The 19,373-nt window shown below is 31.1% G+C and overlaps 1 protein-coding gene across 6 annotated transcripts in view; it reads right to left on the bottom strand.

Annotated features, from left to right (window-relative positions):
• LOC134692823 (ras-related protein Rab-3) overlaps positions 1-19,373 on the bottom strand; it is a 44,497-nt gene that overhangs the window by 16,751 nt on the left and 8,373 nt on the right. The window contains exons 1-2 of one of the 6 annotated variants that reach the window (XM_063553415.1): positions 13,231-13,433; positions 3,860-4,084 (exon numbers count right to left, since the gene is read on the bottom strand). In XM_063553415.1, the coding sequence (XP_063409485.1) occupies positions 3,860-4,084; positions 13,231-13,254 (249 nt within the window). In that variant the 5' untranslated portion in view covers positions 13,255-13,433. Of the gene's footprint in view, positions 1-3,859; positions 4,085-6,437; positions 6,768-7,869; positions 8,010-9,159; positions 9,270-13,230; positions 13,434-19,373 lie in introns of those variants that run through there. The other 5 variants (XM_063553405.1, XM_063553441.1, XM_063553450.1 and 2 more) reach the window with 5 other exon arrangements.

The raw sequence follows: 19,373 nt of genomic DNA on the forward strand, positions 1-19,373 counted from the left end.
ACCTTTCCTTAGTTACTAACAATAATCTGTCCTTATATGTAAAACCATAACCCTAAAACAGTAAACTGATATTCACAAATCCAGATTTCATAGAAATGAAAAGGAGTGCTACTTGTCATTTTACTTTATTCTAAGTCCCTATCATTATATCTACATAGTACATTGAAATTAAGTTCAGTTAATAATTTGACAGTGTATTTGAGGAGAATGAAGCCATATACTTTCTGCTATCTTCTGATTGGGTTTTCCCTTAGCATAAAGGGATTTCTAAAATTACAATTTACTTTTTTACCATCTTGACATCTTTGAATCCAGCCACAAAAATTAAAAGGAAGAGTTTTGATTGTAAGAAAAAGTGTGTACAGTTTAACAGAATTCTTCTTGTATCTTATATTATACTATGTACAGGTTATACAATTAAAAAAGATTCTATTACACTTTACAATTTATCTGAAGACTATAATCCAGTTTCACTGATGTGTTGTCAGATTGAGCTATGTTGTACATTATTCAGAAACACTGCATGTTATTTTTTCAGCAAATAATAACCAGGATAATAAGTATGAATAGAAACAGCTAGATATATGAAGTCTTAATAATTACAACATTAATCTATAATAATGAGACATCCGGTTATGTTTTATTGATCAAATTAGGACAAACATTACTATCAGTTTACTAACTAAACCCACTCCTCCTTATGTCATGTGACAGCCAAATGTTCATGTCCAGGCCTGTATGTGTGGCCATGGAAATTAATTAGTCCTATACCTGTTTCCTGTAAGATGTCCTATTCTGGTAAACTAAGCCTGATATTCTAAGCATAAGATATGGACATTCAAATTAATTCTAAAGTGTTAGTTTGACTGATCTATCCAAGAGCTAAACTGAGTAAGTTTATGCTGTTAATTCACAGAAAGCCATATCAATCCATTCATTACCCAATAATTAGACGAACCTAAATCCTAGAAATACATTATCATTGATTTTTCAGCTCAGATAAAGGAAGGCAATCAAATATGGCTTTGTTACTACACATTCAAACAGATCAGAACATAAAAAATATCTTGTGTTAATTAAAACCTTCATTTTACTATGTACTTCAGAGGACAAACATCAATAAAAATCTATACCACAGAAAAGGAAACAATCTTTAAACAGACAACTGAAACCATACAACAACTTGATAAAACCTACACATTTCCTAAATGGTAATCTTGTTAAATATCAGCCTTCCCTTCTAGGCATATACAGGAATAAAATGTGGAATAACAAATTGGTTGAATTTATCCTTCTGAAATTAATGGGCTTGGTATTTAAAGACAATGATAAAACAAGTAAAACTTCCAGCTACTGCTCACTGATTATATATCCCTGCAGAAATATTTCTTTAAACAGGAAGTTGTTGAGTGATGATTCTGAAAGCCCTTCACACTGTATAGCTGACCTAGTCCAAATAATTATGACGTCTTAGAAGGCTATTTTAAATGTTTGCTTTGACGCCTGCCTGTCAATGTAAGGGGTCAAAGAAAAAAAATATAATAGCCTTTCAAGATGTCATAATTATTTGGACTAATATAAACCCTGAAACCAAATTTCAGAAATCATTGTATTGACGAGAAAAATGAGACAAAAACATTCATGGGACAGAAGGACTGACAGATGGACAGACAGAGGTAAAACAGTATACCCCACTTTTCTTAAGCGGGCTATAAAAAGGTTGTTTTTTTACATTTATGTAGTTTATAATCCTGGAAATGTAAAAGTTAAAAAAGTAGAGTGGGAAAGCCAGAATTCATTAAAATAAAACTAAATCTTTGATTCTTTTTTTATTGAATTCATTTCAAAATTGCTTTACTTTGCAGCATCATATGCTTATGCTATAATGTACTTTCATTCTATAAAAATCCCTTTATTTAAGTTAAACCATTGTAAACTGACAGTAAATACAGATATGGCAACTTTTAAGACCCCAAAAAGTGTGTCATCTAAAAAATATTATAAGGAAAGAAGGTCAGGATATTATTATATGGTGTCTTCTGGTTTTGGAATAATACACAATGTTTTCTTGGAATATGGTATTTAGAAGAGGAAGATATAAAATCACATCACAGAGAAACTAAAGACAATAAAACTACAGATTAAATCAAAAATATTCAAACACCTTCTTAAATCCTTGTTGAAAAGCTTCTGAGAGATTGAGAGACATACAAATCAATAGAAACATACACTTTATACTCAATGTAACCCATGTTCACGATAAACTCATCAATTTCTTTCACTTCAAAGATTAAAAATAATGATTGCTCCCACTAGCATTTTAAAGATCTGTCAATTCTATTTTCAGTCATTTAAACAATAACTGAAAATATAACAAGTCCTTCACAAATTCTGACATCAAAAAGGACATATTTTTTTCCTAAATTCAACTTGTCCAAACATGCAACTGGTACAATAGAGAAATCTAAAAAACTAACTGGTTTTGAGACAGACAAGAGTATAAAATGTATGCTGACTAATCAATATTCAATAATGGTTCATAAACTGCTTCTGTAAACAATTCAATAATTCATCAAAGGAAGATAGCGTTTTACATAATTAGATCTCTTTTTAAATGGAGGACAGGCGAGTTTAATAGTCAGGCTAGGGGCAACAATATGGACATATTATCAGTTTTAACAATCACTTTTTAAACATAACGAGTTTGTAAATAAAAAACATAAATAGATATATTTTTCAATTCAAATATTGAAAACTTAGAAATTATTGTGTGCATTTATCATTGCAATTTTGAAAAATCTGCATACAGATATATATTATATATCAGTTTTCAGAATGTGAGTTTTTATTATTGAGATATTCACCCAGTCACATTATTCACATTAATAAAAACCTAATAATTTTTGAAATTACTGTATTCAGTGATCAGTTTCATGAAAAATCTTAAGACTGAAGTTGAAAATAATAAAATGGAAAATGGAAATGGGGAATGTGTCAAAGAGACAACAACCTGACCATAGAAAAAACAACAGCAGAAGGTCACCAAGTAAACTAGTTGTTCATTTAATTTTTTTTGTGATACTGGTAACAAAATTCCAATGCAACTTTTATAATATCAAAAGTAATTCAATTAAAATGGGGTGAAATCAATATACTAATAAAAAGTGCTATTTCCTAGTTCAACCCTCTAATATCAGTATATTATAATAGATATAGGAAGATGTGGTATGAGTGCCAATGAGACAACTCTCCATAATGCATCCAAGTAACAATTTATAAAATGAAACCATCATAGTTGAAGGTACTTTGCTCACACCAAACAGAAAGTTATAAAGGGCCAAAAAAAATCTATATATAAAAACAAGAACAGTAAGTTCAGTTTGTATGTAGCCACTTCCTAAACGCAAAACCTTTTACCTTATTGTCCCCAGTCTATAAAATAATTGTTTTTGACTCTAAAATCATTTAAATGTTCAATTCTTTTCATTATTTCTATATATAATGCAGTATGCAAGTTTTTTTCTCTCATGAAGTCCACAGTTTTCAAAATCCTATCTTCAATTTGTTGCATGTTATGTTTTAAGTTTTACTGATGTTTAGTGTTGAATGTTGGGTTTTAAGGTTTTACTGATGTTTAGTGTTGCATCTCTCGTTTAAGATTGTTCTGCTTCATGTCTTATTCAGTGTACTGTTCTTTCATAATTTTCTTCACTATACCCAACTATTTGCTAGAAATGAGAATTTTAGTATAGAAAACATTTTTTCTAAAACTGTTCCATTCTAATCTTATGAATGTTCTCTTAATTTCTAAATTATCAGTAAAGGATTTTTTCTCTCGATCAACTGAAAATTGACTTACCCATATTTGTAATTTCACTCTTTTATCTTGTCTAAATACTGTTTTAACTTTAAAATCTATTCCTACTGTGCTAACAAATGCTGAGGTAAAAGAGTCATCAGCATAACGGAAGAGAAAAGAGGTCTTTCCTACACTGCTATTGCCTATAATTAACAGTTTGAACATATAATCAAAATTCTGGTCGGCTGCATCTTTCTGCCATTTGGAGTCACTTGCTGAAGCCATCTGAAAAACATAAAAATAAAAAACTAATCAAACGTCTGGAAAGAGCAAGCTCAGAAGTCAAATGGCCTTCATTAATATTATAGGTGATTTGAATTTAAACTTAATCAAAACTTGGTAGAATCAAATTTTGTATAACTTTAATGAACCATTATTACAATGGGTCAGAAGAATATAAATGGCTTTGACATAACATTGGTGTTGATATACACTGTCTGTTTTGGCAGTGTCAGAGCTTTGTATAAACACAGCTATGTCCAGTCAGACTGAGAATTTCAAAGCAAATGTCTTATAAGTTGTAGAGAAAGAACTACAATTTATAAATAAATAACCAATGGAACTATTTTCAGTTTCCATCAATGCCCTGTTACCTATAAAAAGTTGGTATTAATCTCCAAATTTCTTGTCCATCCATTTAACAGTTCTTGTAAATTTGTCTTCACATTGGGTATTCATGATATAATTGGACAAATGGATATTAAACAATTATTTGAATGACAATGAGTAAAGATTGAATACATTCAACATTGTACATCACTTCTTGACACTATTACTCTGAACTTACAAAATGTTCAGAATGTACTTGCTAGTTAAATTAGAGGGTGGCACTAATGTCGTACACTACTTTCTATAATAAGATCAACTCTTCATTCAATCCCAAGAAAAACTGTGATTCCTGGGAAGGTTATTGCCATTACTTCAGTTAGTTTGTCTAATATAAGAATCAATAGCTACAATCATTCTCCATTAAAGTGACCATCCCACAAGTCAAATCAATTCCGTATTGAACATTTTCTACACAAAATAAACGCTATTAAAGATTTTTCATCTCTAACTGATTTTTATTGACTTGCCAAGCTAACAATTGTTTTAATACTGATTTGTTAAGTTACAATGGACATGATGGAATTCAATTCAAAATAACACAATTTTGTTTAGAGATATTTCAATTGATCAGAATTAGAGAGAATTTTCATCAGACTGTATAACATACAGAGGTTCCGAACAGTACCAAAAATTACACAAATAGAAATTAGGTTCATTCAAATAAGTCAAAAAACATTCTCTTCATAACTAAATATTTAATTTCGAAAGTACATGTACAAATGTATATGTGTACACTGACCAGCCACAATCATTAATAATGTAGAGGAAGTTAACCTTCTTGGTGAAAAGGCAAGGCCACTGAAGTCTGATTCAGAGCATGAGTAACCATATTAACAATAATCATTCTACCAGGCTGTTACATGTACTTATATAATAATACTTTCTACCATCTGTCAGCACATTGTCAACACTTACGACTTTTCAATGTACCCCTATATTGATTAATTTCAATATACCCCTAAACTGATCAAAAGTCCACAAAAAAATGGTTTTGTTATAATACAAATAAGAGACAGACACTCCAGTCATACAAAAATGAGAAGATGTTCAAATATGGTTACTTTGACTTTTGATATTGATCATTCAGGACGGGATTAAACTTAGAAGGTACTATGGTCTGGAACTGAATATTCTGCTTTTTTTTAACCAATTTTGATATATATATATTGTGAATTTCCTTGTAAAATGCTGATACATGTACCATATTTTCTAGTGAGCTGAAGAGTGACAAATATCAATATTATATCAAGTTTTTGAAATCAAAGAGATAGAAAATATTATAAATGAGAAATTTATTATAATATAGGGTTACCCGGTATGTTTTTTTTATCAGTTCAATCCAGAAATGTATTTGAATTTATGAATAAACATGTATGTAAATTATTGTTGATTTTTTATCACACAGTGTAGAAAACTAAATACATTTTTGTAATGATTACTGATTTACATAAAGATATGATGTTAGTGAAAATTTATCAAAGAAACAACCACACTTTCATACAAGTTGTATCACATGAATACACTACAAGATAGGAAGGTGCAGAAACTGTTAGGTACCACATCAAGTAGAATACTCAATATGATTTACAAAACAAACAAAAAGAATTGGAGTATCAACAAAACAAATCATTGATGAGACCAAAACAAAGAAACACAAACAAAATACAAAAAAACAAAATACTGAGAGGTAAAGTCAGTTCATTTAGAGTAATAACTAAATATATTTTCGGTTTGGTGCTTATTGCAGGACTAGGAAAAAATAAACTGTATAAAATAATCCAGTAGCAATGATAATTCTAATAAATAATTTTATCAATGGGCTCAGGTTTAGAAAAATATTTATACAGTATTATAAATTTATGGCAAATGTACTAAAACAAACAATTATTCATATTTTAGGAATTAAACACCATCAAAATATTATTAAATTATTGTGTAATAATAAAGATATATAACAGTTAAGACTTACAGACATTTAGCAGTAGTTCCCAGTAATGTAAATCAATGGACAGTAAAAAAAATCCTTCCTCACAGCTCTAACATGTAGATCCAAAATAGCTATAGATTAATTCTTAAATAATAAAACTCCACCACTATCAAAAATTAATTTCTCCCAAGGAAACTCGGAATAGAAATTCAGTTCCAGGCAGAATTGAGATTTGTAGAGATACAGCAGAAAGCTGGTGGATGAGAAAAATCAATGTTCGTACTAGTAGAGTGGTTACTGAAAATCCAATATCTTCTATTAGGCCAGTCGGAGGAGAAAACAAATCTATGTTCAATAACATGTATAGAAGCACACAAGAATCAATGAGAAATATTGGCATTTACAGTGTAGTATGGTAGAGAGAGAAATGATCTGTTAAGTCATATTAAACAGCTATAAATTAGTCAATTATAGTGTAGACCTTACTATCTGACATACACTATATATAGCAGACAAATAATTTACTCAGTATGAATTTTCCCAGTTCATTGTTGACAAAACCGACAGGATACACATGTGAATCTTTCAGTACATTGTGTAGGATTCATTTTAAGTACTTGCAATGACAAGGGGTTGAACTGTGAGTAATATGGTTCACTTAAGTTATGATTCCGTTGTTTTAACCAACCCTCCCATTTGGGGAAAAAATTTTGAGTATTTTGGAATCACAGAAGCATGACTGAATCGGCCCGCTCTTATGGCAGTCGTTGGGCCATGAACATTTCTGGATACGTCAATGAATAGAGCAATTTAAAGTATGATTCAAAATTTCAGAATGCCTAGATTTGTGGTTATAGAAAAAAATGCGGCAAAATGTCAGGTTAGAATATAAACACATGTATAGTTTAAAAGTATTAGGTAAAAAAAAGTTGATAGAATGCATACAGGATACCAAATACGAATCGCCAAAAGCTCTGGTTTGCAGAAGCTGAGAAAAAATAAAACCAAAATGTAACACACGGAAACATGGACAGGCACAAACCGTTATATATCCTTTTTAAGAGCAAAGGTTAAGGGGGGAAAAAATTTGGTCTTTGATCTATAGCTACATGGACAGAGGTTAAAACCTCTAGTCATCATATTAATATGAACTATTATGTATGTAAATGGTGTTAAAAATATCATAAAGATTGTAACCGTCCTTAAAATGAATGAAAATAGCATGTTGAGAACCATCAATCTGTATGTGACGTCAGCATCCACTATAAACAATACAATAGAATTCACACAAGTGGGATGAATATAATTTCATTTGACAGCGCTTCCAATACAGATCAATAACAAAAAATTCCCCAATCCATTAGATATTCTTACCCAACTGGGATTTCACAGCCAAATCCAACAGAAACTGAATATGTAAAACTCAACAAAACAAGTTCAATATAATAGCTAATCTGATAGCTTATGTACTTACATCTTAGTGTCAGGACCGTAAAAAATGGAGTGAAACTAAGTGAAAGACATTCCTATTCAACACACGTCATGATGCTGTGACGTTAATATTATTCTGGAAACAAGAGAATTTAATGTCATAGACTCGCATGGGACTTTGGTCATTGAAGCATCTTAACCACTATATCAAAAATACAATAATAGAATTTATCAATCAATTTATGTCAACATGTCATTAAGTAAATCAATAAATGTATCAATAAAAGTTTACTGAAGAAAGTATGTCTATTGCCCATATATTGTATACTGTATATAATTATAATGAAATAACAGCACATTGTTCAAACATTATACTGCTTTATAAAGTTGAAATAAACAATGTACTGAATTGAGATAAAAGTCACATACAATGTTAATAATGTAATGCAGCACTAAGTTTGGACAAGAAACAAATAAAATTTACTGTTCAAATAGATACATTTTATAGATTTATATTGCATGCTCAGAACTTGGTAATAACTTGTCTGATTGCCTGTAACCTTAGATAAATTAGGTCCAAATGATAAAGTACATTTGTCTGAAGATCCTGACCATTGTTTCCTGGGTATACATAAAGGAAATAGGGTCTCTATGGGGCTGCTCTGGCTCCAGAAAAGTTGGAGTCAGAAAAATTGCAAGCTGCTTTATTCTGTCACCAGTTTTGAAGACTTGGAGCCAATTTTATAGCCATTTAGAGTCCTGATTACTTCCAACATCCCCTTTTCCCCAATTTTGACCTTCTGAATTAGACTTATAACTTGGTAGTTACTAACATGAGCATCTTGTAGTACAATCAGTTTTGAATAAGACCTATACTCATATTCAAATATGAATAAAGAAGTTTTTACAGTTTTGCTTTAAATGCAAGAAGTTTAAAGTCCTACAGCTAGTATATTAGACATTACACTGATGACTACCAGTCTTGTTAACAGCTAAAGGAATTGTTAGAAGTATTATACCTTTTGATTTCTGAATTCATGGGACCAAAAAATTGGCCTACTTAAATATCTCTCTTTTTAGATAAAATAATAAACTTTTTTTTAACACACTCTATTTGTGAAGCTGTAATTTTAACATTTACACTATAAATATCATATAAGGTATCATATAGTCATTACAAAATGTAACAGTAATACTGTAACTGTCTGTGTTAGAACTGAGATTACTTGAACACTATAGAAGTCTCATGTTAAACATGCTATCTACCTGCATTTATCACATACAGTCAATGTATAAATGTTCATCTAAAATGAATATAATTCGAACTTCATACCTTTCTATTATATGTCCATTTAAATGTAGAAATCTTTTTTATCTGAAATATTTCTCTGGTCCAAATCACACCTTTATTTACCTATATTGGATCACCTGTCACATCAGAAACTAATTAACACCTGTTGCAACCATCTGTCATACAGGTCAGAAAGTTATTACACTTTTATAAATGAAATGTTGATTAACTAAACATGCTATCAATAAATTATGAAATTTCCAATCACCTTTGTATAACAAAGAGTTTTCATGGGATATTAATTTCTTAAACATGTGAAGGTGAATTATGTCTAACAGCCTAAACAGGATAAACAATTCACACCTACAAATGGATTTCAGCCCCAAAAAAACAAATTGATCCCCTTTTACACTATGTAACATGGTAATAGAATCTTTCTATAATGTTGGAAATCATTATGACAAGTGAGATGCTCTAGATACTGAGCTATATTCTAATCATATATAGATATATGAAAACCAGTGACAATGACGTAACTCTGCATCCAAGTAACAATTTGTAACCAGATGCTCCGCAGGGCGTAGCTTTATACGACCGCAGAGGTTGAACCCTGAACGGTTGGGGCAAGTATGGACACAACATTCAAGCTGGATTCCGCTCTAAATTTGGATTGTGATTAAATAGTTGACACAGCATAGGTTTCTGACACAGAATGAATGTATTCAAATGAACTTAAACTTTTTGTTTTCTCTTAGAGCAATTCACTATGCTGTTGAATATTAATCCTCTCAAAAAAATGTTTGAAGAAATTTTCTTTTATTTATGAAATTTCAAATGAGAAAAATTGAACCCAATTTTTTAATCACATCCCCCTTTCCCTTATTTCAAAACTAATTTCAATTAAAATATTCTAATGGAGTTTGCAACAATTACTACTCATTTAAATACATCATAAAATATTAAGATGTAAAAAAACTGCTTGTTATCACTGAATGGTAAAGATTATTTAAATTTATCAGTTGGTAGTAAAAAGTGAATATACATTGTATATTGTATATAACAAAGATTTAAGTTGATTCTGGACAAAGAAAGATAACTCCAATTAAAAAACATTTTTGCAGATATTTCTTGCTTACTATACTGGACAAAGAAAGATAACTCTTAATTAAAAAAAAATTTGCAATTTCACAATATTGTGAAATTAGATATTTCTTGCCATTGCACAATACTGTGCAATTGAAAAGACTTGCTATTGCACAATACTTAATATAATAATTTTAGATCCTGATTTGGACCAACTTGAAAACTGGGCCCATAATCAAAAATATAAGTACATGTTTAGATTCAGCATATCAAAGAGGCCCAAGAATTTAATTTTTGTTAAAATCAAACTTAGTTTAATTTTGGACCCTTTGCACTTTAATTTAGACCAATTTTAAAACTGGACCAAAAATTAAGAATCTACATACACAGTTAGATTTGGCATATCAAAGAACCCCAATTATTCAATTTTTGATGAAATCAAACAATGTTTAATTTTGGACCTCGATTTGGGCCAACTTGAAAACTGGGCCAATAATCAAAAATCTAAGTACATTTTTAGATTCAGCATATCAAAGAACCCCAAGGTTTCAATTTTTGTTAAAATCAAACTAAGTTTAATTTTGGACCCTTTGGACCTTAATGTAGACCAATTTGAAAACGGGACCAAAAATTCAGAACCTACATACACAGTTAGATTCGGCATATTAAAGAACCCCAATTATTCAATTTTGATGAAATCAAACAAAGTTTAATTTTGGACCCTTTGGGCCCCTTTTTCCTTAACTGTTGGGACCAAAACTCCCAAAATCAATACCAACCTTCCTTTTGTGGCCATAAACATTGTGTTTAAATTTCATTGATTTCTATTTACTTTAACTAAAGTTATTGTGCGAAAACCAAGAATAATGCTTATTTGGGCCCTTTTTTGGCCCCTAATTCCTAAACTGTTGAAACCAAAACTCCCAAAATCAATCCCAACCTTTCTTTTGTGGTCATAAACCTTGTGTCAAAATTTCATAGATTTCTATTAACTTAAACTAAAGTTATAGTGCGAAAACCAAGAAATTGCTTATTTGGGCCCTTTTTGGCCCCTAATTCCTAAAATGTTGGGACCAAAACTCCCAAAATCAATACCAGCCTTCCTTTTATGGTCATAAACCTTGTGTTAAAATTTCATAGATTTCTATTCACTTTTACTAAAGTTAGAGTGCGAAAACTAAAAGTATTCGGACGACGACGACGACGACGACGACGACGACGACGACGACGACGACGACGACGACGACGACGCCAACGTGATAGCAATATACGACGAAAATTTTTTCAAAATTTGCGGTCGTATAAAAATAAACCATTATTTAGAGGTCAAGGTACAGTCTTTAACTCAGAGCCTTGGCTCACATCAAACAGCAAGCTATAAAGAGCCACTAAAAATCACTAGTTTAAAACCATTCAAACAAGAAAACCAACAGTCTAATCTATATATCAAAAACAAGAAACGAGAAACATTTATGAACCACATCAACAAACAACAACTACCGAACATCAGATTCCTGACTTAGGAGTTAGGACAGGTGCAAACAATTGCAGCCGGATTAAACGTTTTAATGGTACTAAACCTTCTCCCTTATCTGAAACAAAAGTGTAACATCACAACATAGAAGACACACTATAAAATATCAATTGAAATGATTAACTCAATCAAAAGACGTAGTAACACAAATGAACATATATGCATAGTTTCCATGCTTTGAATGTGGAATACTCAAAACTTTCCTCCACGGATGAATTTATTCAATTACTGGTAATAAACATCAGAACACTAGATTTAGTTATTGTTGTTCCTAACCATAAACAATACGGAGAATTCCACCAAATTATACAATGCACATCTACATAATAAGCACAACAACTGTACAAAGTTCCATTGGTCTCCTACTGACACTTTTGAGGTTTTTGCTAATTACTAAAATTGTTGACCGGCAGACAGAGGGACAAGGTCAGAACTAAAAGGCAGGGATGTCACAAATGCCTTCATTTACAGACTTTTATTCTGTTATATTTGCAATACTATGTAATTTTGTATCATCATTTTATCACATTAAGAACACATCTCTATTCAATGTAGCTGCTGTCCTCATTATGTCAGATTTGACAATTTCTGTACCTATTTTATTTGAAATAATATATAACTTGACATAAACTACAATGTATAAACCAAAGATTTTTTTTTACAAAAATTATAAATTTTACACAATATCAAATCTTACAAAAAAAATGTAACATAGAGGAGATTCACATTGAAGCACATATCTATAATAAAAATTCACCAATAAGCATTTTAAATGTAAAAATTATTTGATATACAGGTTTCAAATTTAATATATAAAGGTTTTTTTAAATAATTTAAATTCAAAATCTTAAAGAATAATCTCAAATGCAATATTTCTCACAAAATAATACAGACATAAATAATGATGATAAACAAATCTGAGTTATGAAAATGTCTCATTTATCATATTTTTAATTTGCATGTAGCTGTAAAGGATAAGTTGAAGAGAGCAAAAGATACCAAAAGAAACATTTAAACTCACAAGTCCAAATTAAACGGGCAACACCATGACAAAACAACAGTTTTATTATAAAAGCTTTGGTTTCAGCATGCTTTCCAACATCTCAATATACCCCACCCTCATAAAAGAGAGGTATTCTAGAGACTTGAAATACCTTTTCAGGGGCGGATCCAGCCATTTTAAAAAGGAGCGCTCCCAACTAAACCCGGGATAAAGGGGGTGTTCCAGATATATGTCTCCATTCAAATGCATTGATCTGTCATAAAAAGGGGGTCCAACCGTCGGACCCCCCCCTGGATCCACCAATGCTATTCTCTGATACTCTAAAAATACATTTAGTATAATTTCCTCATTTTGTCTATCTTAATAATATGAATTATAAAACTGTAACATCATTAAACCTGTAGAATATTGCTACAGAGTTCATGGTACATGTGTCTTGTTAAATTGTGTGGTTCATTGATTTATGTCTAATAATCATTATTACAAAGTGTACCTGTAAGAGCCCTTCTTCCCTCATTTGATACCAAATCCAATCAATCAAACATCCAACGTCAACCCAATTGCAAGTTCAATATTCTGGTTTAATTCACATCAGTATAAAAAATATTGGATGTCTATCACATGTTTACTATGCTCCAATACATGTACATAACAATAACTGCTAATTAGTGTCAACTCATTAACAAACTCTCAACAATAAATCTATATATGTAAATTTATCACAAATACTGTAAATAAACACAAGAGATTTAAGACAGCCTGTTTCTATCAGCAACCAATAATTGATTCACTATTCTCTTTTATCACATGATTCTTGCAGAAATATTGAATTTAAATGAGACAATCAATTATTGTGCTCCCAAACTATGCACACAATTGTCACAATTTTTCTTTTAATGATCTATTAAAATTTAAACACTTCAAAATCAATATGACTGTCTGAAAAAAATCCTAATTGTAGTACTAACTTATTCAGTTTTTAGATGTGCAGTCATGTAAGGAAAAAAAATCTTTGTTAATGTATTCAAGTCTGAAAATTTAACCTATTTAGTAAAAAATTTATGATCTACAGGTGTAACTAAAAGCAAAAATACTTGCATTATTGCATCAAATTTCAAACGAACAAGTTTTTCTTTTTTATCAGTCAACTATCAACTTTATTGGCTTCCATGCTTTAAACACTGTGTAAATTTACAGTATCACACCTGAAAACTGGGATATAATGACACTTTTCTGAATTTGGATTGTGATCAAATTTTGAGATAATATAAGTTTCTGACACAAAATAAATGTGGTCAAAGATCTTACAAATCTATTGCGCAACACTGTCAGTGTGCAATTGAAGATTTCGGCTTGAAATTCGAAAAAAATTGAAAAAAAAATAGAAACACATACACACAAGTTGTCTGGAAACTAGAAAAATTCCTGTTTTTGGCCCGTTTTAAGCTCTTAATACATAAACTGTTGGTCCCATAACCCCTAGAAAATGAATCCCAACCTTCTACTTGTGGTATTAAACATTGTGGAACCTTCTGAAAACCAGGTGCTCCGCAGGGCGCAGGTTTGTATGACCCCAGTGGTTGAACCCTGATCATGAACAGTTGGGGCAAATTTGGTCAAAATATTCAAGCTTGATTCTGTCTGAATTTGGATTGTGATCAAATTTTCGACATAATATAGGTTTTGTCACAAAAATTAATGTGGTCAAAGATCTCACAAATCTATTGCACAATACTGAGCAATTGAAGATTTCTTCTTGAAACTTTTTAAAATTCGTAATTTGAAAATTTTTGAAAAAAAAATTGTAAGGGTTCCGCGGAACCAAGTGTCTCGCCTACTTTTGCTGTTAATCACACACTCAACAAAAATGATGAAAAAAATCAATAAAATTATTCCTCTTGATACTATTTGTGGATTGTCAGAAGCTTCTGTCCAAGCTTGGTAAGAATCCAGGCTAGTTAAAGAATCTTAAAAATGTTTTAAAAACTTTAACTGCAGACTGTATGTAATGTTAACTGGAAGAAAAACAAGTCCATTTATAAGAAAATGCGGAAAATTAGAATTTCATTTTTAAAAATTTACTTCTGGATACTATTTTCTGATCATAAACAAGCTTCCGGCTTAGTTTCGTACAATTTCAGGATAGTTTAAAAATTTTAAAAACTTTAACCACAGAGTGAATGTAATGGTTCCTGGCAGAAAAACTAAGTCTATTTAAAAGTAAAATACGGAAAAAATGGAATTTTATTTTTACAAAATTTACTCCTGGATACTATCTTATGAACATAAACAAGCTTCTGTCCAAGTTTGGAATACATTCCAGGATATTTCAAGAAAGTTATTTTAAAATTTCAAAAACTTTAACCACACAGTGAATATTTGTGGACGCCACCACCTACAGAATGTAGGATCGCTATGTCTCGCTTTTTTTACTAAAGTAGAAGGCTCGACAAAAAAGAAGCCCTTCAAAAAATACTACAGTAAACAAAAAATCCCCCCTACCAACTTTTTGAAACCCACTTGGAACAATAACCCTTAAACTCAATCCCATGCTTTTCTTTGTAGTCTTGAACCTTGTAGTACAATTTCAGAGAGATCCATACACTTAAACACAAGTTATTGTCATGATTGTTTAGAAACTAGAAACATGCTTCTTTTTTGCCCTTTTTGGCCCCTAATTCCTACATATTTTGGGCAATTAACCCAAAACTTAATCCCAGCCTCCCCTTTGTTAAATGGTACATTGTGGTTCAATTTCAGAGAAATCCATGCAATTCCACACAAGTTATGGTCTTGAAACTAGAAAAATGCTTGTTTTGACCCCTTTTTGGCCCTTAATTCCTAAACTTTGGCCCCATAACCCCTAAAATGAATCCAAACCTTCTACTTGTGGTTTTAAACATTGCGGTAAAATTTCAGAGCAATTGAAATACTTCTACACAAGTTTATATAATCCTGAAACTAGAAAAATACTTATTTGCTGCCCCTTTTGGGTGTCTTCGGACAACGACGTCAACATCATACCATCCCAAATTTTTTTGGGGTCATATAAAAATTCATAGAGATCTATTCACTTAAACTAAACTAGTTGTCTGGAAAACCAATGTGTCTTGGATGACGAGGACATCATACCATTGTATGACCCCAAAATTTCTTTTGTGGTTGATTAAAACTACATGTATGTATGATTTTGGATTTCTCTACCTACTCTATCTTTAGTAATTTAAATAGCCTAGCCAGAACATTTTTTATAATTTTTAATAAGCACTGTTTCAGTCAGAATGACTTTTCTATCATGACCATAGACTTAATAAAAAAAAAATGGAAAAATGAAAAGAACAAAAAGCCACACAAATCATTTCATTTAGCCTCAGTAAAAAATTTGATCAAATAGCTACAAAAATGTGAAGAAACACATTTGTTTTGGCCTGGATAAAAAAAATGTCATGAAGATTCAAGAAGCATCTGATAATCTGTTATTAAGCTAAGTTGAATTCAATGAATTGTTTGAAGATCTCCTGGTGATTATAAAACTATCTCTCTATGTAAATTATACTTATAAAGAAAATAGCCAAAATGGTAAGGATGGAAAAACTTGTCATATAAGGGTAATTACTAATTTACACTGTAAGGAATGTGTCCAAAGACCATTGAACACAGATAATACAGCATCATGCCCCAGCTTGAATGTAACATTATAAATAGATATACATATTATTGTAGCTCGAGAACAGTTAAGATCTCTAAAATCTAATGTACCTGTTTAAACCATTTTTTTGTTTATTAAGGAATTCCACAGATCAAACAATCACCATTTGCAAACTCATTCACTTTTAATCTTCATTTCCAAAATTATCAAAACATTGACACTAATGTCAGAATAGAAATTATGCTTAAGTACAATGTATGTAAATTTTGATTGACAGTTGACAAGCAGTCCCACTTTGACGGGATCAGAATATATACCTCTTTGATATTTCTCACTGAAAAGCATAGTGAACATTGAAATAAATGAACCTTTTTTTTGAAGAATTAAAGACCAGTAAACTATTTTGACACAAAATGCAGTTTTATGTACTGAAGCACATGTAATGGACATCATACAGTGTAAGGAATTTGTAGAACCATTCAACCTTGTTTAAATGTTCAAACTTTGGGGTAACAAATTTTGGGTTCTAAAGATGAATTGTGTGAATTTATAATTTCAATGCCAAAAATTATCTGATTTAATTTTTGTAGACAAAAAATATTAAAACATATGATAAACAAGACTGTTCCCACATGAAGAAAATAAACACAAATAATAATGTAACTACAGATACATTTTTATTGATATCTAAAATAAAGTTCTCTCATTTGTTTCACAATAGCAAGGTGAGCCTTCGTCTTAGAAAAACTTCTGTAAAGGCAGATATCAGTGAAATGGTTAAAAGATATAAGACGATGTGGTATGAGTGCAAATGATACAACTCTCCATCCAAGTCACAATAAGTAAAAATTAAACCATTTATTATAGGTAAAAATACAGCCTTCAACATGGAGCCGGGAAATGATATCTATTATTTCTATTTTTTTAAGAATTTAAACCAGAAATATTCAAGAAAGATATTTCAAATCTATAAGGCAGGTGCAATTTTCTCTTTGATATTGTTGCAAATAAGTCGTGTACATTGTGTACATTTGAACTAAATGAAACATGCCATAAAAAGGTTGGGGAATACCAGTTAAATGGGGAACTATATATTCCCCAAATGAGTAACAATCCCTCATTTGAGTAATCATTTTGTAGTGCTAAAAACAAAGATTTCTTTAAATGGGTCTTTTTACAAATCTAAAGAAAATGAAACAACTTCTTCCAAAGAACTGTAATATGTGTTTTTCAAAAGTTAATAGGCTTAATAATTGTCAATTTTTCATATGCTTGTGTCATTTAAAGTAAAAATACACATTTAAAGAAAGAAAAAAAATGAACACTACAAAGTGATTACTCAAATGAGGGATTTTTACTCATTTTGGGAATAGTTCCCTATTTGGTGGGTTGTCCCCAACCTAATGAATGATAAAAAAAACAACATTTTCATTGTAAGAAAAATCTATGATTAGAATATAGTAGGTAAAAGAAAAACTTGTTAATATTTTGTTTTTATCTAACAGTCCAAAAACATAATTTTAATTTCACAAATCATTGAATGGAATGCCTCTGTTATCCTGGGGTTATTTAGAAACAAGAGGCTGTCACAACGACAGCAAACCGGATTTATTAGCATTTATTTGTGTCCTGGCAATATCACAAGAACCATTACTGATGATTGGTGAAAGTGAAAATCGTCAATATCAAATTTGACCTCTATTTTGTCATCAGTATCAACATATTAAAATTTGAAAAGCTTAGATGGAATGGTTTGTGAGTAAATGCAACAACGTGAATGGAAACACCATTTTAGGATCTTTCAAGAACCATAACTCCTGAACGGTAAAAGTCAAAATCGTCATTATTGAACTTGACCTCTATTTTGTCATCAGTAACAACATATTAAAATTTGAAAAGCTTTAATTGAATGGTTCATGAGAAAATGCACGGACACGACTGGAAACACCATTTTTCAATCTTTCAAGAACCATAACTCCTGAACGGTAAAAGTCAAAATCGTCATAATTGAACTTGACCTCCATTTTGTCACCAGTAACAACATATTTAAATTTGGGAAGCTTTGGTAGAACAGTTCATGCGTAAATGCACGGACACGACTGGAAACACCATTTTTCAATCTTTCAAGAACCATAACTCCTGAACGGTAAAAGTCAAAATCGTAGTTATTGAACTTGACCTCCATTTTGTCACCAGTAACAACATATTAAAATTTGGGAAGCTTTGGTAGAACTGTTCATGCGTAAATGCACGGACACGACTGGAAACGCCATTTTTCAATCTTTCAAGAACCATAACTCCTGAACGGTAAAAGTCAAAATGGCCATTATTGACATTCACCTTCATTTAGTTGTCAGTAACAACATATTAAAATTTTAAAATCCTTGGTTGAACGCTTCATGAGTTAATGCACGGACAACATTTGATTGCCGCCCGCCCGACCGACCGCCCGCCCGCCCATAGAGCATCCCCAATTTAATAACCGACATTTTTGTCACAAAAATCCGGTTAAAAAACGAGTCATACAACATTGTTTCATAATGCACTGGGTTTTATATTGCTTTTTTGCGTCAAATGATTCAAGGCTAAAAACACCAAATAGCAACATGTATACACATAGTTGATAGCAATTGTAAAAAAAAATACAAAGCTGAAAGCACTGTTTTTCTTAGTCCTGCAATATTCTGAGATCCAAATATTCTATACACTATATAATACAGCTTTTACTGCTTGGACACCTTATCACTATTTGGAAATATGAACTGGTTGACCTGCAAATGACGTGAGAATTTACCTATGTCTCTTGAACTATTGATGTCAAACAACAATCACTTTTCCATTGTGGCGTCAGATATTTACTGAACATTGTGAAGTCGAAATTTTAAATGACCTTTTCAGATGTCCAGTCAAGTGGATAGAAACAAGTGCCTGTGTAACAGTGTTGGACAAATAGCGACAACGTGTATTGCAGCTGGTGTAATGACATT

This window comes from Mytilus trossulus, chromosome 1 (genome assembly GCF_036588685.1).
Source record: "Mytilus trossulus isolate FHL-02 chromosome 1, PNRI_Mtr1.1.1.hap1, whole genome shotgun sequence".
Lineage (NCBI taxonomy): Eukaryota > Metazoa > Mollusca > Bivalvia > Mytilida > Mytilidae > Mytilus > Mytilus trossulus.